This window comes from Apodemus sylvaticus, chromosome 15 (assembly GCF_947179515.1).
Source record: "Apodemus sylvaticus chromosome 15, mApoSyl1.1, whole genome shotgun sequence".
Lineage (NCBI taxonomy): Eukaryota > Metazoa > Chordata > Mammalia > Rodentia > Muridae > Apodemus > Apodemus sylvaticus.
In genome coordinates, this window is record NC_067486.1 from 43,451,879 (window position 1) to 43,472,903 (window position 21,025).

Here is a 21,025-nt window from a genome sequence, read left to right on the forward strand (position 1 = left end):
TCTCTACAATTCAAAATTTCCTATATTATACAAATCTTTTGTGTAATTTTTAACTTTCAACAAGTGCTATAATAAAGCAGAAATTTCCCAATGCTCCAATATGCAGTTCTATATTTAAATCTAAAGTTAATTCTTTTGCATTCAGAAACGTTCAGTCTTACTGGAGGCCAGGAGATAGACAATAAAAAAGTAACGAGGCAGCTTTCCCCTAAGAACGTGCTTTCAATGTATATGTGACAGAAGGTAGAGAAAACCATCAGACCCACAACCAAAGAGTGGCGGATGACAAATGACAGCTCAGAGGCATTCTCCTGGCACATCCTCTTAAAAGTTAGAGACATGACCATGGGTGGAGTCCAGGCTATAATCTCAGAATCATCAGGGCATCGTTTGAGAGGCAGATACAGTAATTAAATAAAGCTATAACTGTACCAGAAAAATGTCATGAAACCCAGTATCATCCACAATTGATTTCATCTTGGTACCAAAGCACTTAAATGAGAAAACTGAACATTTAAATGTTATTTGATCGTTTCTATGTAACTAGTTACTGCCTTTTCCTATGCTTTCAACTGCTTTAAATAGGGAGAAAAAAGTTACCCAAAGGTTTAAAAGTAAATCTCAATGTACAGAATATTCTGCCTTACCACCAACAGAAAACATATGAAAGATAATCTATCAAGAAGCACCTTTAAAAAGAGAACTTAAATAAACACCAAATACCTAAACTGAGAAATACTTTAATAAGCAAATTTACTTCCTTATTATATATTCACATATAAGATGTATAATTTCTAAAAGCATACATTGCTACTCCAGATTTTCAATAAGCTCTTGAATGTTTCCAAATTGTGCTGAGTCATTTTTTCATACAGACACAAAATTAAATGAAATGACACCTATTATTTTCATGATAATTTGCATGTCCTTCATCAACAATACTATTTCCATCACTAGCCAGGAGCATAATAGTGAAGCTCAAACATTCCAACGGGGAAACTACTTAAAAGCAGCAGCAGCATTAATGAAAGCTACTAACACGAACACTACAACCTACAAGACATGACACAGTTCATACTTCTGAACGGGTCCCGTGTTCCTGACTTCCCGCCACTCTTCGTCTGGATTTGAAGTGATAGAGAGCGAGTAGCAGCCACTGCTCTGTTTATGGAGGAAGGTGTAAGTAGGCCTAATGGTGTCTGAATCCGAGGGCTGGAGAACAAAGATTCTTGTAAGTCCATGAAAACAAATATCAATTCAGAAAAACACATGAGGTAAAATCTAGATTTGTAACAAAAAAAAAAAAAAACTAAAATAAATGTAACAACTACACTTTTAACAACAAATCAAAAAGTAACAACTACACTTTTAAAATTCCTATGCATATATAAGCAAATGAAAAATACTTTTGATCAAAAGATTTCATATATAATAGAATGGCTGAAGTTTAACCTAAAGTCCTACTTCCAGGCATGAGTTCCACAATTAAAGAAAAATCCACTTTGTGTCTCAAAACAATCAAAACAGTTAGGTAATGCTGTGACAAACTAAATTTTAAATTAAGAGACTGAGCTCATATCATAAATTGACATTCCATTATTAAATGGTAACATATAAAGTTGATATGCAATATAGTAATATCTTCCGATTTATCTAGCACTGTGAATAGGCTTCAGAGTAAAGGAGCCTACGGGCACACTTTTGTACATACATATGTACGTGTGCGCCACATCTGTACATACATATATACATACATGCGTGTGCACCACAGCTACTTAGGAAGCACATCCTCCTGGACGTAAATGGCAATTACAGAAGCTATATTATCAATCTATAAAAAGGCAAAGTTTTTTTTTTTGATCTACCATTAACATTGTCCATGGATGGGTGTTTACGGTCCACATGTATGGATATGCATGTGCCACAACCTGTGCATGGAAGTCAGTTCTCTCCTTCCAGCTTTCTGTAGGCCCCAGAAACTTGCACAACAAGCACTTTACCCAAAAATCCCTCTAAAAGTTCCCTAGATATAACATCTCTAATGACTATTCCTTGACATAATGTTAGACTTACAGAATGTTGAAATAAAGAAGATCCTGTCTATATTCTCTTCGTCGTCACAGCGTAAGGCAGTAAACTCTGACTATTAGAATATTAGCTGAGGCCTGCAGCCTGCTCACACTACCTTTCCCACAACACCCTTTGGCTAACCTTTTCTTGTCCTTCAGAACCTTAGGAGTAAGATAATAATGGCCACTTCTTTTAGCCACTAGTCCCCAGTGGGTCTGCCTCCTCCTTCACTGACATCAGAGCTGTACTGCACATTATTGAGTACACATTATAAGACTCCGTGTGGCGGGGTGTGCCTTACTGCAGATGGTGCTACCTGTGCTCACCTGTTTATGGGGCCATCTGCCAGGTCTCTCCACTACAGAGCACTACTGTCATCTTCCACTTTAATGAATGTTTGGGGTAAGGGACTTGAGGTTGTACACATATGCTAGTTCTCCAGAGTTTTCAACCATCAAATCCAGAATGCATTCAAGACTGGCCAGCAACAACCGTAAGTACAATGTTATGATGAGTGGACAGAGTTTTAGTTATGACTTTGTATTTTATTTTTTACAGTTACTGAATTCTACTCTAAGAACTGTCCCCCACTTGTTACTTCATTCAAGCCTTCAGCCCCATCTGCATCAGTACAGACCCGAGACGTGTTATGATGTCCTTTGGTTATAATCTCATCCCCACTACTGATTTTGTTGAAGCAACTTTCCAACTGCTTTATGTTGGTTCCTGTATGTTTGTTTTTACCAAACAGCAGTTTAAACAGCAAAGCAACTTTCCCCTCTCTACCATCAGTTATGTTAACCATATGCTAACCTGAGACACTGGCTTCTTCAAGTCTGCACCAGTAGCAGCAGGGGAAGAGGAGGCTGAAGCAGAGTAATAGTGAAGAAAGGAGATTTCCTGTGGAGAGAGATCCTGAAACAAAGGAATCGCCTGAACCCACGGCAATGGACAAGACAGGTATAATTCTCCATTGGTCGTACTGATTTCCATCATAATATCTTTCAATTTCAATTCTTCTCTTTGTGAAATGGAACTGGTTAACTCAAGGAAAATAAATTCATTGGCTTTTGCTATAAAAGAAAGAAGAAACCAATTTTTATTTTAAAGGCAATTATAACTATTCTAACAGTGAATAATAGCAGTAAGGGTTTTATGTAAAACCCAACCAAGTATTTTCTCTGTGAGGTAGTAATAGACAAGTTTAAACTCCAAAACAGACAGCTAGTAATCAAAACCCCAAATCACAATTTCTAGTCTCCTATTCTACGTCACCGGAATAAAATTTTTAAACAGTACCTATGTCTGTCTGCTGTGCCTGACAAAGTGCTAAAGAGTGTATAAACGAATGATTGATACTTATGCCATTCATTATCTAACTCTACTCTAGCCTCCATGATGGATCCACCTACCAATTAAAAAAGCATTGATTAACCACCCCCTGCCTTTTTAACCAACCATTTCAATAATGGTCACAAAACAAACAAACAAACAAACAAAAAACTATCAACCAACCCATGAGATTGCAAATGGCTCTTTATAATTCCCTAATTTCTTGTTCTCTAATTATGAATGGTCCTATTGTATATAATTAGAACAGGAAATTATTAATTTTAGGGGTATAAAATATAACTCACTACAACATCTAGCATAAATTTAAAAAGTAGATGGTATGATGAGATCAGAGAGGTTAGTACTAATTTTATAAGGATAGTACTAATTATATTTACCTAATCCTAAACAAGATACCAGTGAGAGTTGAAAAATAAACAAAGTTGGATTTTCAAGATACATATATGTAGCCATGTGTGTGTTATTGGACCACACAGAAAAGCACTGAACTCAAGTCTGATTTGTACATAAGCTGAATTTATTTATCAGAAACTAAGAAAACATAGAACATAAAGATATCTATATTTTACTTAACCTGACTATTGTGTCACAGTTTATAATGAAATAACAGGCAGAAAAAAACTCTTTAAAAAAGTAACCCAGGATAACATAACTTTCTCCAAAATCACACACTAGCCCATAAAATAAGATGTAATAAATACAAAAGAAACAAAACAATTTTTACATCAGTTCAGATTATAAAATGAATATAATCTGGAACAAGAGAGAAACTAAAATACTTGAAGACTAAACACTCTTTGGAGGACAACCATTGGGTCATTGAAAAAATCAGGCAGAAATGAAAATCTAAAATTGCTAGAATCCAATGAAATGAAAGCACAACTCATCAGAACCATTGGGACAGAGCAAAGGCTGCTCAAGAGGAGAGTTTATAGCGATGAGTTCTTACATCAAAGCAAAAAAAATCAGAGAACTCTCAAGTAAGATAATGGTGCACTTCAAAGCCTTGGGAAACAAGAATAAGCCAAACCAAAAGAGAGTAGATGAAAAGAAGGAAGATCAGGACAGCCTCGATTAAACACACAGAAAATGTACAATACAAAAAAAAAAAAAATCAAGGAAGGCTTGGTGCTTAGACAGAATAAAGACTGGTACTGGTGGGATGTTAGAGACATTGCTCATCAGTTAAAAGCACTTTCTGTCCTTGTAAAGAACTTGAAATTGATTCCCAATACCAAATTCAGTAGCTGACAACCACCTGGAACTTAAGTCCAGGGGATCTGACACACTCTGCTGGCTTCCTTGCACTTCTGCACAAACAAGGCATATAGACACACAGGTGCTGGCATGCATGCTTGCACACACGGCACTCTCATCAAACGAGCAGCATAAAAACACCAAGATGTGAAAATCAGTAACTTTCCTACATCAACTCTGTACTTGCCATGTAGACATGACATAAAAGCAGAATCTGGTGGGGCAGGGCCCAGAAGGAGAGGAAAGGAAGAATGGGAAATGAGGTGCAAATGAAGACACTGTATTAAAACTGAAAGTGCCATAACAAAACAATTGTTTCACACACTTCTTAGGGATATTTGAACCTGTTTCTGGTTAGGGTGTCAGCCCTTAGCACACAACACACCTTTAATCCCTCTAGCTAGAATTCAGACACACCCTTAGTACACACCTTTAATCCCAAACAATAAATGTAAAGTTAGTTTGTAGAAGGAAGCACCCATGTTTGAAAGAGATGTCTAATTGAGTGACACAAAAAGTGGTGTAGCAGAGAAAGATTTGACAGAACAGGATGTGCCCAACTCTCAGAAAAGGAGGAGGAAAGGGAAGCTACTTAAGGAAGAGACAGGCAGTTCAGGAGGAAGAGAGTGGAGTACAGGAATACAGTAGAGTTCATGGAGAGCCGGACAGTAGAGTTGAGAGGGAGAGTAAATCAGCACAGAGAGAGGGGAGGAGGCAGCTTTACCGGGAGAGTTTTATAGAAGCAGATTGAAAAGAACAAGCTAGACACAGGTAAAGACTGAACAAGGCAGAGAATGAAAAGGAGTCAGATTAGAAAACATTGCAGGGGTTAGTTTGAGGCCACGCAGAGCAATTCAGAGGCTGAGAGAAAAAGCCAGATTGAATAAATCAGCCTGGAGAGGAGTTTGAGCCAGAACAGCTGAGTTGAACCAGCCAGCCAGAGCTCAGAAAGAACTAGAAAGGGATGTGCTTATCCAGTAGTAAGTCTCACAGGCTGAAACATTCTAGGCCTCGATTAGATTGTATAGAGACTGGAAGCTTCCAGGACTAGGCCTAGGTTAGCTGACAGAGACAGTAAGTCCTGGAGATGATAATTAACACAGGAGAATAAAAAATACTTTCCACATTCTAAGTTAAAAAAAAATTGATCAAGAAAAGGAGTATTACCAGACATAACGGACTAAGATATAGTTTTTAAGGGTACATAAATATTTAAGACTTTTAGGGCATTTTTTTCATTTTAGGAGATAATTTTCCATAACTGAATAAATTACCAGGCAAAATCACATGAATATTCAAAATGATTTATCTAATATTACTGGAAAACATTATTTTAATGTAATACAATTAATTTCAATCCAATGAAATAAAGATAGCCTATTAAACTATTTTTGAAAAAAATTACTTCACATCTAGCTTTGGGGATTCTCCTGAAATTTAGGAAGGATCTTTATACTCACACTGCTGGCTTAGCAAAGGGTTTTCTAACTGGGTCTGAATGTCGTGAAGGTAGCTTGAGGAAACCCAGAGGAAAAGGATAGCGTGGCTCCTCTCACTGCAGTTGTCATCCTTGCTTTCCCACAGCCCGAACCTCTTTAAACGGGCGGTGTCCACTGTCAGTGAAATCTCATTCGCAGACACTGAAATAAATAAAGCAAAGATACTTTCTTGATACACTGTATGTCTTAGTAAGGATTTCTGTTGCTGTGATGACCATGTCCAAAGCAGTGTGGGGAGGAACATGTGTGAAATTGTCAAAGAACAAATGTAATTACAATGTCATCTAAGGAATGATGAGAGTGGGAGAAACAGTCTTCCCCAGGGAAGAGCACACCAACTGGCTATCCAATACCAAAGGCTCACATACAAGTAACACTGCAGGGACTAAATAAGTTGTACTGATACATATAAAAGAAAAAGAGACAATGAATTTAAACAGGAGCAAGCGGGGTACATGAGAGGGGCTGAAGGAAGGCAGGGAAGGAGAAATTTCCCATGGTGAAAGGACTTGACATCCTCCTCCAGACACCTGCCCGGCCAGGTTCACTGCTGCTTTATTCAGAACTGCTAGGAAATAAAAACAACCAAAAAATGAATAATGAAAATGTGGTACATATACACTACAGAATAGTATTTAGCTGTTAAAAATAAATAAAATTATAAACTTTGCAGGTAAATGGATAGAATTAAAAAAGATCGTTATTGAGTGAAATAACCCAGACTCAGACTGTCAGAGAGGCAAAGGTTGCACATTGTCTCTTACTGGCGGCTCCAAGCCTCAAACCTTTAGATGTGAGTAGATTAGCCCTGAGTAACTGTAGAAGCAGGAAAGTAAAAAAGGGACCACTGTAGAGGAGCAATCGGGAGGAGGATGAGTAGAAGAGAAACTGGGGTCTCTAATGAGGGAAGGAGAGGGAGATAAATACAGGACGGAAAGGATAAAATAAGAGGACACCTGAAAAAGTCATATTATTAACTACCAACTTAAAAATATCTATAATACATAGTAAGTCTATATATAAATATACATGTATATTTTAATGAAAATTTCTATTCTGAGATTCCCTTCAAAGAACCAAAGACCATCTAGCAAAAACTCCAACACTAGAGATGAGAAACCCTCTTCAGAGCCGCTGGTCAGAGTCATCCAAGGGACTCCTTAAGCACTGCAGACTATTGCCCGTGGCTGCCCAAGAGGTGGACGGTTAAGTCTATACTGCTGAAGACAGCATGTGTTTCACACACTGCACCCAAAGGCCCCTGAGCTGAACTGCCCTGAAGGCCTCTACCCTGAGGACTAGCTTTCATGGTACCAAAAGGCACCATGCAGGCTTCCAGTGGAGGGAAGCACCAGCAGTCCAACCCAGCTATGGTGCATGTGACCTGCAGGAACTAGCAGCATGGCACAACAGTCTGAAGGGTGAAGCAGTGGCAGTATCCTTGGGGATAACCAACAGCTCTCATGGGACTTAAGACCTGCCACCAAGAGGTAAATCATGCTTGGTTCTAGAAACCTAGCCAACTACCCAGAGCCAGGAAAGTCATGGATCTTGGGAGGAGAATCTACAACCACCACATTACTAAACCAGCATAATCCCTAACTACATTTTAAATACTTGTCTTTATACTCACAGATAAGTATATCTCCTACTCCTCATCAAGGAAACTTCTCTTTGCAACAGACAAAAGCCATTACAGAAAACCCACAACTGATCAAAACACAGACATGTGGATCCAAGTCCCAACAGATATATCTACAACACAAAACCTGCCCCTGAGGCTCAGGGACTATTGAAAGAGGGAACAGAAAAATTGAAAGAGCCAGAGATCAGGGGGTTTGCTGTGACATTGTGTCTCCTAAGGATGTCAGAAGCCACATGCAGAAGTCTCACCAATATGTCTACCTGATAGCTGATCAAGGACATAAGCTGTTCAAAGACAATACTACATTAAGGATTAGTTCATAAACACATTAGTGACAAGGTCTACTAAATTATTGTGTCTAGATGGTCTCAGTACTTAAACGGTAACCCAACTGTTCCATTTACTGCCATATCAGGGTTATCAATTCTGCACATGCAGTAGCTGAGGAACTGAAGCTGCTTCGATTGCATATTTCATTGCTGTAATGATGCTTCCTTTACCTGAAGGAAAGGAATATCTGATGTCATGCACACACATTTTTCTTCCTTATTCTTTTTATAATTCACTCTCTAAATTTTTCATCACTAATTATTGTGAAATGTTTTGTTTGAAAAGAATGAGAAACAGTCTGCATCTCTTTAAGCGAGGGGGTACATTTCCATTCTACTATACTGCAGAGAATAAAAACTCTGTCTTTGCAGATATATACTATATTCTTATGTGCTTTTCTCTTTAGTTCTTATCCTAATCATATTCATGTATAGCAAAATATTTGTCTGTCAAACTTTTATTTTTGCTAACCCTAAAAATCATTAAGAGTACTTTATATTTGATTTATAATCATTAAAACAATAATATATTCTTTTGGTACTATAAAACATTTTAAGATTTTTTTGGAACTGCTAAAAATGTTAACATGAAACGTCTCCATTCTGACTGAGGCCCTTGCTCTTTCTCATCCCTCTACATTAAATGGTCTTCACTTTATTTATTTTCTATACTAAAGACTGATGGAAAATTTGTGACATAATTTCAGAACTTTTCTAATCAATTACTTTATCCTCAAAATTACAGTGAAGAAACAGTATTAATAGAAGATGGCTTACCTTGAAATGGGATTTTAATATACTTCTTTGTGAACTAAAGAAAAATATGAAACAAAATATGAGTTACTACTCCAAATGCATTTCTATATTTCTATTCAATTTTCTTAGTATTCAAGTACAGAGTAAAAGTACTAAAAAATAAAAATAAAAAAAGCAAAGACCTATATCAATGCAAAGACTTATTTTTATGGTTAAGAGTCCTTAACAGTGCAAGTAAATTTATCAAAATACTTATTTATAAAAGTTATTAAAACTTCTGGCTGGTGGTAACACACATCTTTAATCACAGTACTCAGAGGAGGCAGAGGCAGGCAGAACTCTGTAAGTTTGAGGCCAGCTTGGTCTACATATTTGAGTTCCAGGACAGCCAAAACTACAGAGAAACCCTATCTTGAAAAGCAAAGACAAAACAACAACAAAGGGTAAAACCTTACTTCTTGCAAGTATGTTCTGAAATTTTAAGGCAAAAGACAACACACAAGGCAACTGCCTCCAAAAACAGATGATTATTCTCTTAAGGATTACCAAAACTCATAAGTGACTACTGATCAAACAAAAGCACTAATTAACTAGTACTTTATAATAAAACATTAACATTGTCATCACCCACTGCGAACCTTCTGCCTTTGGAGACTAGCCAGAACTGAACTCTGAAGATTGTTTTTACTACACACAAACAAAATAAAAACAACAAAACTCAGCTGCTTAATCAAGAATGGCTACAAACGTCTCATCAATCAGTCCTTTGCACCTGCCAAAGGACTCAAGCAGCAGCCCAGCCTCTTTTGTCTTGGTCAGTCACTTCTCAGAAACTCCATTCTGACTGAGGTCCTTGCTCTTTCTGATCCCTCTACATCATTAATCTATTTCCTCTGCTTATCTTCTGTGTGTCTGACCAGACTAAGTGTTACACCTACAACTCTCAAGATAAAATCTCACATGTTTTTTGACAATTGCTTTTCCTTTAGTAACAAACAAATCTGCCTACAGTTGATTGGGTCTCTGACCAGGACATTTATGAAGCTGTTGACTACATCAGAGACAGAACTTGCATACACAAGATAAAATTGAAATAGACAGCAAATGAGTTCTAGGCAAGTAACAGTGTCCAATGTCAACACAGGTTTAACTGTAATTCAGTGGTTTTCTTAATTTAAAAATGACTTCATACCATAATTTTGAAAATACAAAACCTATGTCCCACAGGGTAAGCCAGTCAGTGAAGCCTAATGCGAGGCAATGAGGTAAATCAGGCAGGTGCTGCACTTACTATTCAAATGCTGCTTCTGCTGTCTGTGCCACTGCAGTGGCGGAGGTGACTGTCAGTCACCAAGCCTTTCACAGAGGCACTGAAGAAGGCCCCAATCGAAGGCTGTTATCACAAAAGTCTGTATCTAATTAATCTAATCTCATTTAATGTGATCAAATATACCTTGTTGGTTTTATATAACTATTTAACATATATACATATTATGGTATGCATCTCCCCTTCCCAAATTCTGACATGTTTTACTGAGTACTTAATCTCAAAAAGTGCATCTCAGAAATATGAAGTACTACTTCTAGAAAATGAATATAAAGTTAGTTTCTTTTTCAGAATTTATACAGACATTACTTCAAAATTACAGAGTAATATGTGCAATGATGTCTCTAGTGTCAGCCTGCTTACACTTTTGCATTTTCTCTTCCTTTACACACCATCAAATATTCTAGTTCTACTAAAGCCTTCCTTCTTCTTGGCAAGAATCTGATGCTGACCTACATCTCCGAATGATTACAGCCTACGATCTACTTGCAGCTAAGCCGGGATAAGAAAGCGATACTGAAGGAAACCCAGCTCTCTGATATACCATATCCTTCAGCTGTCAGGACAGCTCTCTGAACATTGTTTGTGCCTTAGAAGTCTTTTCTTACTGCCACAAGTGTTAACGTAATTTTCAAAAAGGAACTGTATTTACTGCTGCACTCAGTAACAAAACAAATGACCAACTGGAGAAAGCTGCTTTAATTTACATAACTTCCTATCATTAGTTTCCTAATCCAGTTGAACTGTTTAACTATCATAATAGTGAGAAATTTACCTTAATCACAATAATATCTAATATAATAGGAACTCTGATGTTCGAAGGACTAAGTTTAATTATCTAATATATTTACCCACCCCAAAAAACAGCTCTTTTATTCATTACAAAGAATCATGAACACTGAAAAAGAATACATACAAAACATCTTTTGAAGACTCAGAAACTTAGGACTTTTACCCTTTTCCCTTCTTATATAATCATAATTTTCAAAACTACTTACATGTTCTTCCATCATAATTCTAAATATTATAGAGTTTCTCTCAGCCATTCTTCATGTACATAAATGATTTATTAAACTTTGATTTATTAAACTGCTTCCCTGAAATCAGGGATAAATTTGTCTGTTTTGAGATGGTTTCAAGCTCTTGGACTCAAGGATGCTCTCTCCTCAGCTCCCAGGGGATACCACAGTGGACACTACTGCAGACAACTTAAACTCGGTGATATTTACAGCAAAACAGGAGGACAACTGAAGTGAAGACCAAATGGAAATCATAAAAGATACCCACCTCGAAATGGAGAGGGAAGTAAATTAGCATAGCCAATTGCAAAATAGTGCATAATACTATTTATGTACATATGTACACCCTCTCTCTCTCTGTGTGTGTGTGTGTGTGTGTGTAAGGATATATGCATGAGGATTATGTAACTGGATATATTCCAAATTAGCAGCAGCTGTGTTGGCATGCAAAATTGTTTGTGATCTTTACATTCTTCCTTTAACTTGTTTGTAGATTTGTTTTGGTTTGGTTGGTTCTAGTTTTTAACTAAAACTATACATGGTTCTTAAGGTGAAAAATAGTAACTAATATTTTTTAAAGTTTTTTCTTTTATATTAAAAGCAAAATATAATTGCATCATTTCCCTCCTTTCTTTCCTCCCTCCAAGGCCTCTGACATATCGATCCCTGCGCTCTTTCAAATTCATAGCCTCTTTGTTCACTGCTCTTTACATGAGTATCTGTATACATGGACACACACATACCTCTAGATATAGCCCGCTCAGTCTGTATAGGTTACTTGTATGTATATTTTCTGGGCTCACCGTTTGGTATTAGGTAACTAAATGGTGGGCTCCTCCCCGGAAGGACTTTTTCTTCCACTCTCAGCTCTGGCTGCCTGTGGTTCTCTGTGAGGGCTGAGCGCTGGGGGCCTTCCCTGCCCACTGTGCCATGTCTATGTTGTCCCTTTTCAGCTCATCTCTGGCAACCATGTGGTGAAATATTACTGAGATTTTTATATAAAATGTTATAGGATTTACTTACCGTGACACAACCTTTTGAAGTTCCTTTTATTTTACCAATATACACACAAGTAAATATGAAATCCAATTTTAGATCCATTTCACTATTAGGTTTAATACAGGAAATGTTTTCTATGTCAGAATTGTATGGAGATAATTCAGATGATACCTAAAAATATAAATTATAAATGCAACATTTTTAAGAATTATAGAAAAGCTGAAAATTATGTTCAAAGATAAAATTCTTCCTTAAATGATGGCTAAAGAATTTTATACTATTCTTAATAAGAAGAAAAATAGTCAATAAAATTTTTTTATAAAATGCAGATTTTAAATTTAATATTCAATTTTTTTTCATTCTTTTTTTTATTCGATATAATTTATTTACATTTCAAATGATTTCCCCTTTTCTAGCCCCCCCCACTCCCCGAAAGTCCCGTAAGCCCCCTTCTCTTCCCCTGTCCTCCCTCCCACCCCTTCCCAGTTCCCCGTTCTGGTTTTGCCAAATACTGTTTCACTGAGTCTTTCCAGAACCAGGGACCACTCCTGCTTTCTTCTTGTATCTCATTTGATGTGTGGATTATGTTTTGGGTATTCCAGTTTTCTAGGTTAATAACCACTTATTAGTGAGTGCATACCATGATTCACCTTTTGAGTCTGGGTTACCTCACTTAGTATGATGTTCTCTAGCTCCATCCATTTGCCTAAGAATTTCATGAATTCATTGTTTCTAATGGCTGAATAGTACTCCATTGTGTAGATATACCACATTTTTTGTATCCACTCTTCTGTTGAGGGATACCTGGGTTCTTTCCAGCATCTGGCAATTATAAATAGGGCTGCTATGAACATAGTAGAGCATGTATCCTTATTACATGGTGGGGAATCCTCTGGGTATATGCCCAGGAGTGGTATAGCAGGATCTTCTGGAAGTGAGGTGCCCAGTTTTCGGAGGAACCGCCAGACTGCTTTCCAGAGTGGTTGTACCAATTTGCAACCCCACCAGCAGTGGAGGAGTGTTCCTCTTTCTCCGCACCCTCTCCAACACCTGCTGTCTCCTGAATTTTTAATCTTAGCCATTCTGACTGGTGTAAGATGAAATCTTAGGGTTGTTTTGATTTGCATTTCCCTAATGACTAATGAAGTTGAGCATTTTTTAAGATGCTTCTCTGCCATCCGAAGTTCTTCAGGTGAGAATTCTTTGTTTAACTCTGTACCCCATTTTTTAATAGGGTTGTTCGTTTTTCTGGAGTCTAACTTCTTGAGTTCTTTATATAATATTCAATTTTGAATCTTAGACATTTCTAGATTTTTGTTCATGCATATGTACAAATAAAACCAAAACTGAGATAAATTTTTATGGGATATTTGGGTGTGTTTAAAGACATGATACCTTAGGGAAATGCAAATCAAAACAACCCTGAGATTTCACCTTACACCAGTCAGAATGGCTACGGTCAAAAACTCAGGAGACAGCAGGTGTTGGCAAGGATGTGGAGAAAGAGGAACACTCCTCCAGTGTTGGTGGGGCTGTAAGATGGTACAACCACTTTGGAAATCAGTCTGGTGGTTCCTCAGAAAACTGGACATGACACTTCCGGAGGACCCTGCTATACCTCTCCTGGGCATATACCCAAAGGATTCCCTGGCATGCAATAAAGACACATGCTCCATTATGTTCATAGCAGCCTTATTTATAATAGCCAGAAGCTGGAAAGAACCCAGATGTCCCTCAATGGAGGAATGGATACAGAAAATGTGGTATATTTATACAATGGAATACTACTCAGCAATTAGAAACAATGAATTCACAAAATTTTTAGGCAAATGGTTTGATCTGGAAAATATCATCCTAAGTGAGGTAACCCAGTCACAAAAGAATACACATGGAGTGCAATCTCTGATAAGTGGATATTAATTAGCCCAGAAGCCCTGAATACCCAAGGTACAAATCGCATAACAAATGACTCCCATGAAGAAGTATGGAGAGGGTCCTGATCCTGGAAAGGATTGATCTAGCATTGGAGGGGAATATAAGGTCAGAGAAAAAGGAGGGAGGTGATTGGAGAATGGATGGAGAGAAGGTTTATGGGACATATGGGGAGGGGGGATCTGGGAAAGGGGAAATCATTTGGAATGTAAACAAAGAATATAGAAAATAAAAATATTAAAAAAAAAAAAGAAATGTCAAGGCTAAATTTTTAGAAAGTGTCATAACAATAATTCCACAAGTATTCCACATTGTACATGGGAATTCTTGCCAAGATGCCTTTTCCAGATGAACATCTCTGTGATTTACCCTCCATAGTTTCATTTATTTTAATCTTAAGGTTTATTTTTCTTTTGCTTATGAATCTGTGTGTGTGTATGTGTGTGTGTGTGTGTGTGGTGTGTGTAGACCAGAAAAGGGTGTTGATCCTCGTGGTGAAACAGCAAACACATTACTGACACCCTCTATATTCTATACTTCAAACTTCTTAATATGACATCCTAGTTCCTTTACTAAAGATCTCTGGTTCCATTTTCTGTCATTTACCTCTATTATTTCTATGATCCCATCTGTAATATTGAACATTATTATCTAACATTTCTACTTATTTTCTATGTACATTTTTTATGCTGTTGTTTTTTTTTAAAAAACACCATTTGCCTCACAACAAATAACTCTTTCAAGTTGCTCATCTACGATATTCTGCTTTCTTTATGGTTTTTGTAGATTTGTTTTACTAATAAAAACTTAGTATCACATTTATAAAAAAAAAAAGACATGGTACCTATTTTGAATGGTATCCTTAATTTCTTACTTTAAGACCACTCTCATACCCGACTATTGGGTTCAGGGAGTGGGGAAGAGAAGAGCCAGTGACTTTGGGTAAAGAAAACCAAAGAAGACTGCTACCAGATGCATGTATGACATATTAACAGGCATTAGATAGAATTATATATTATAATACTACACACTGTTTGAAAATTTCATAAATACACACAATATATTTTGACCATAACTACCCAAACTTCTATCCCTAATTCCTCCCAGATCTAACTCCAAACTCCTTGGTACTGTAGTTTTTTTTTTTTTTTGATTCTTTTTTTTTTAAGGGAAATAAAAACACTTTATGATAAAATTAAAGATCTTCATGGAAAATATTTCCATGCATATAGAAAGACATATAATATAAACATGTTAGAATTGACAATTTTCATGGAAAATTAAAGAGGAAAGTGGTAGACATGTTAAACATTGCTAAATTAATTGAAATATGGGATTAAAACATTTTATAATAGAATTGAATATTTACATGGAAAATATTTTTGATAAAATTGTAGAAAAATGTAGAAAAACATGTTAGAATTGAAGATTATCATGGAAAATTTTATATAGATATAATAATGGTAGGTATCAAAGTATTCCTAAGTTGATTGAAAGTAGAATTATGAGCATTTTCTGATAAACTTGAAGATTTACATGGAAAATATTTCTGGTAAAATTCTAGAAATAGACAAACACATTAAAATTGACTATTTCATGGAAAATTTTACATAAAAAATGGTAAATATAAAACTCTTTCTAAATTAATTGAAGGTGGAATTAGAAACATTTGTGATAAAATCAAAGATTTACATTGAAAACATTTCTGATAAAATAGAGGAAGTATATAGAAAGACATTAAAATTGAAGATTATCACGAAAAATAATGAAGATAAAATAGTAGACATAGGGCTGGAGAGATGGCTCAGCGGTTAAGAGCACTGACTGCTCTTCCAGAGATTCTGAGTTCAAATCCCAGCAATCACATGGTGGCTCACAGCCATCTGTTATGAGATCTGACGCCCTCTTCTGGTGTATCTGATGACAACTACAGTGTACTTACATATAACAATAAATAAATCTTTTTAAAAAAATGGTAGACATAAAAAACATTACTAAATTAACTAAAAGGGGAATTATAAACATTTTCTGATAAAATTGAAGATTTACATGAGGAATATTTCATTAGTCTATGTCTTTTTATTGGGAAGATGAGTCCATTGTTGTTAAAGAGATATTGGGGAATAGTGATTATTGCTTCTGGTTATTTTTGATGTTATTTTTATGTTTGTGTGGGTATCTTCTTTTGGGTTTGTTGGAAGATTACTTTCTTGCTTTATCTAGGGTGTAGTTTCCCTCCTTGTATTGGAATTTTCCATCTATTATCCTTTGTAGGGCTGGATTTGTGGACAGATATTATGTAAATTTGGTTTTATCATGGACTATCTTGGTTTCTCCATCTATGATGATTGAGAGTCTTGCTGGGTATAGTAGCCTGGGCTGGCATTTGTGTTCTCTTAGGGTCTATATGAGGTCTGCCCAGGATTTTCTAGCTTTCATCGTCTCTGGTGAGAAGTCTGCTATGATTCTGATAGGTCTGCCTTTATAAGTTACTTGCCCTTTTTCCCTTACTGCTTTTAATATTCTTTCTTTGTTTAGCGAATTTGGTGTTTTGATTATGTGCCGGGAGGATTTTCTGTTCTGGTCCAGTCTGTTTGGAGTTCTGAAGGCTTCTTATATGTTCATGGGCATCTCTTTCTCTAGGTTAAGGAAGTTTTCTTCTACAATTTTGTTGAAGATATTTTCTGGGCCTTTAAGATGTAAATCCTTAGGTTTGGTCTTTTTATTGTGTCCTGGAGTTCCTGGATATTTTGGGTTACCAGCTTTATGCATTTTGCATTTTCTTTGACTGTTGAGTCAATATTTTCTATGGTATCTTCAGCACCTGAGGTTCTTTCTTCTATCTCTTGTATTCTGTTGTTGATGCTTGCATCTATGACTCCTAAATTCTTACCAAGGTTTTCTACGTCCAGAGATGTCTCACTTTGTGATTTCTTTATTATTTCTATTTCGACTTTTAGATCCTGGATGGTTTTGTTCAGTTCCTTCACTTGATTATTTGCGTTTTCCTATAGTTCTTTAAGGGATTTTTGTGTTTCTTCTTTAAGAGCTTCTGCCTATTGACCCATGATCTCCTTTATTTCTTTAATGGATTTTTGTGTTTCCTCTTTAAGGGCTTTTACTTGTTGACCAATGTTCTCCTGTATTTCTTTAAGGGAGTTATTTAAGTCTTGAAGCTCTCTATCAGCATCATGAGATACGATTTTAAATCCAACTCTTGCTTTCCCAGTGTGTTGGAGTATCTGGGACTTGCTGTGGTGGGAGAACTGGGTTCTGATGTTCCCATGTGGCCTTGGTTTCTGTTGGTAGGGTTCTTGTGCTTGCCTTTCACCATCTAGTTATCTTTGGTGTTAGTTGGTATTGTTGTCTCTGGCTGGAGTTTGTTTTTCCTGTGGGCCTGTAAGCCTGTGTCCTTAGTCCTCTGAGCTCAAAATTGAAAGCACTGCTGGGAGATCTCTCTCTCTCTCTCTCTCCTGGCAGGCTATGCACAGAAGACTGTGGAGTTTCCCAGCTCCCTGGTGCAAATGGCAGCAGGAAGACTTCCGTCCCAGCTGTTCCACTGATCTTAGTCCCTGTGTGCTCCTAGCTGGTCCCCTCCAGAGAAAAAGTGGAGATCTCACCTCTGTGCTCAGAAGTGAAAGTGCTGCTGGGAGATCACTCTCTCCTGGCAGGCTATGCACAGGAGGTTGTGGAATCTCCTGGCTCCCTGGTGCAAATGGCGGCAGGAAGATTTCCATCCCAGCTGTTCCACTGATCACAGAAGGCTGTGGAGTCTCCCTGCTCCCAGGTGCAAATGCGCTACTGAGTTTTTAATTAGCAATTAAGAGCTGTAAGTGGACAGCCAGGCAAGATGACTCAGCAAATGCTTGCCTTCAAACCTGATGACCTAAGTTACATTTGGTCCCTGGAATCTACATTGTGGAAGGAAAGGTCAATTCCCAAAAGTTGTTTTCAGATCTCCACGTAAGTGCCATACACACACAAAATAAATAATTTTTTAGAGAGAGTTGTAAGTGCTTAAAAACTCTGTTACATCAAATCTATATACTTTATTATAAATTGTATATTTGAAAACAGATCATTATGTGAGGACAAGACATAATCCAAAGTAGACATATTACTCCAAGAATAGACAAAGAGCAAAGTTATAGTTCAATGAGAGCAATAGAAAAGAAAATCTTCAAGTCACAGAATATCTAAACTAAAAAAAGATGTCACTAAAACAAATAGCAAAGTTGTTGTGAAACTCATACCCAGGAACTACATAATCTTTTATGATAATATTCTGTTTACTAAATCAATTAAATCTATTAACCAATAAGAACATTTTCCTGGGGACTGGAAACATGGCTCAGCAGGTAAGGGTACCTTCCACCAAGACTAACAAGAGAGCTCAATCTCTGGAACAGGTGGCTTGTCCTCTGCCTCTGCGACAGTGCCACGGCCTTCACATCCCAATGCAATACACACAGATATGTAAATAAATGTGATAATAATTGCTTTACGCTTTGATAATGAGACAAAACAAACGTTTTTAAAATATTTCCCCGTTCCCTATGAAAAGGCAGAGATAATTACCTGTACAGATTCACATGCACCTAGTGTGAGTTCTGACAACTGTGGATCACAAGTACTCTGGTTTTCACTCATAATCTCATAATCTTGATGATGCTGTAATTTTAGAATTACTGAATTCTTGTGTTCAACCGGTCCTTCTTCATCACTGGAAACTACAACTAAAGAGGAATATGTATTTTAAATGTGTCACAATAATGACTTAAAAATAAAACAACTTTCTAACTAATTATCTTTAATAATCGCATTAAATTTACATATGTGTACACACACACACACACACACACACATATTCAACTTAAATCTAGCCTATTTTTCGTGACCTATTTAGTAGCAATTACAGACAGATGCTGTTATTATAGACTAGCTTCCTACGTCTTACCTTCTAAAGAATAAAGGTATGTCACGAGGATGAAGGCTGTGAGGAAGCAGTACACCCGGGATATGGAGTGTCCTCAGAGGCGTGTCTGGGCCTGCAGGTGTGACTGCTGAGAGGGAGTGGAGCTAAACATCCTGAGGTCACCGGTTCAGCTATGAACTGAAATCAATCTAGTATTCTTTCTCCTTTTCCTTTTTCTTTCTTTTGTGCAGGAGATTGAATCCGGGATCTTAAAAATGCCAACCAAGCACTATGCCACTGAGCCATATTCCAGCCCAGTCTTTTTTAAAAAGTAATTATAGCAGTTTAAGTCCTTGATAAAGTGTTAGAACTAACAGAGGGGTTTACAAATTCTAGTTCTAACTAAGTACTGTGACATCACTCTGAATTGTACCCCAAGCCACATGAGTTCCTTGAGGAAAGGGAATAAATGGCTAGAAGATAAAGATACAATCATAGTGTACCCTGTAGACTTCTGGATTTTTGCAGCACATGACTATGATTAGAATTAACTAAATCAAAATTAATGACAATAATCAAACTGCATTAAAATTCCACTTCAACATCACAATAGTAACTGTCTTCTGAGACACATTTTTGTAATTACTGTGTTACTTCATGATAAATACTTTCTAAATCTTACTCTTAGTACTAGAGTGAGAGTTCATTGATTAGAACCATTTGCTATTATTCTTACAAAGGACCTGAGTTCAGTTCCCAGCAATGACTGAGAACCAGGAACTCCAGTTCCAGGAAATCTGATGACTTCATCTGGTGTCTGAGGGCATACATGTGGTAAACATACATGCAGGCAAGCAAAACACCCATATACATAAAAGACCTTACAGTTTCCAGATTCCATCTGTCTGCCCAAATCAGTATTATGAGGTTTAAAGTAAACTATTGAGGATGTTTGCCCTAAAGTTAATATTACATTTACCAGAGGCCCAAGCAGCACACACCCTTAGCAAGATCTGAGAGGAACAGGAGCTCTGAGTAGAGCCTTGACAACAAGAGTCTGGGCAGTTGCTTTTCCTTACTTGGCTCGGCAGAGAGCAACAACTGGTTCTCTTCACTGTTTCCACCTGGAGGACATGCTTCTCTTATAGTCAACCCCTCATCCTTCGCAGACACGGAAGACTTCCCCGCCGCTTCACTAGAAACACAGCTCTCCAGGTTTCTATTGGGTGAAGAGGCCCTTCCAGAGGCAGTACTAAGATCTGGCTCCTGAACTGTGAATGAGCACGGGCTGGTGGCCTCGCTCTCTAAAGAGTCGGGTGTGAGTTCTTCGGGTGGTGCTGGGTCCTGGTGAGAGTCTTCACTCGACTCTTCAAGCTTACTGGAGACTGAAGGGTCATTTTCCTCTTCTTTCTGAACAATTTTTTTTAAAGTAAAGAAATTACATTTTTCCAATAGGTTTTCCTATGGCTTAAACTCATAAGAAATAACACAAAAACGTATTGTTTTTATAAGTACATAGATGGAAGCTACATACTTGGCAGTGCCACCCAAGTATGATACCGAATTTGACCTATTAAATCTAAATAACTTTTAAAGGTCAAGTAAAAAAAATTCCACAGGGAATGGTGGTGCATGCCTTTATCACAACACTTAGGAGGGAGAGGCAAAAGTATCTCTGGAGTTGAAGGCCAGCCAGGACTACACAGGAAAGAAAAAGAAAAGAAAGAAAGAAAGGAAGGAAGGGAGGGAAAGAGGGAGGGAGGGAGGGAGGGAGGGAGGGAGGGAGGGAGGGAGGGAGGGAGGGAGGGAGGGAGAAAAGAAGAAAGAAAGAAACCATATACTACAGTTAAGTAAACTTAGAATGAGGTTTTTTTAATATTTTTATTTCCAAAAATAACAAAAAAATTGCTTTTGGTAAAAAGGA

At 37.2% G+C, this 21,025-nt stretch overlaps 1 protein-coding gene across 8 annotated transcripts in view; it reads right to left on the bottom strand.

The window, feature by feature from the left end:
* The window catches only part of Senp7 (SUMO specific peptidase 7), a 119,919-nt gene that overhangs the window by 18,441 nt on the left and 80,453 nt on the right, over positions 1-21,025 (bottom strand). For all 8 annotated transcript variants that reach the window (XM_052157851.1, XM_052157855.1, XM_052157854.1 and 5 more), the window contains 7 exons: positions 20,181-20,511; positions 18,765-18,922; positions 12,279-12,425; positions 8,931-8,964; positions 6,141-6,320; positions 2,884-3,143; positions 1,079-1,212 (listed from right to left, as the gene is read on the bottom strand). In XM_052157851.1, the coding sequence (XP_052013811.1) occupies positions 1,079-1,212; positions 2,884-3,143; positions 6,141-6,320; positions 8,931-8,964; positions 12,279-12,425; positions 18,765-18,922; positions 20,181-20,511 (1,244 nt within the window). The remainder of the gene's footprint in view (positions 1-1,078; positions 1,213-2,883; positions 3,144-6,140; positions 6,321-8,930; positions 8,965-12,278; positions 12,426-18,764; positions 18,923-20,180; positions 20,512-21,025) is intronic.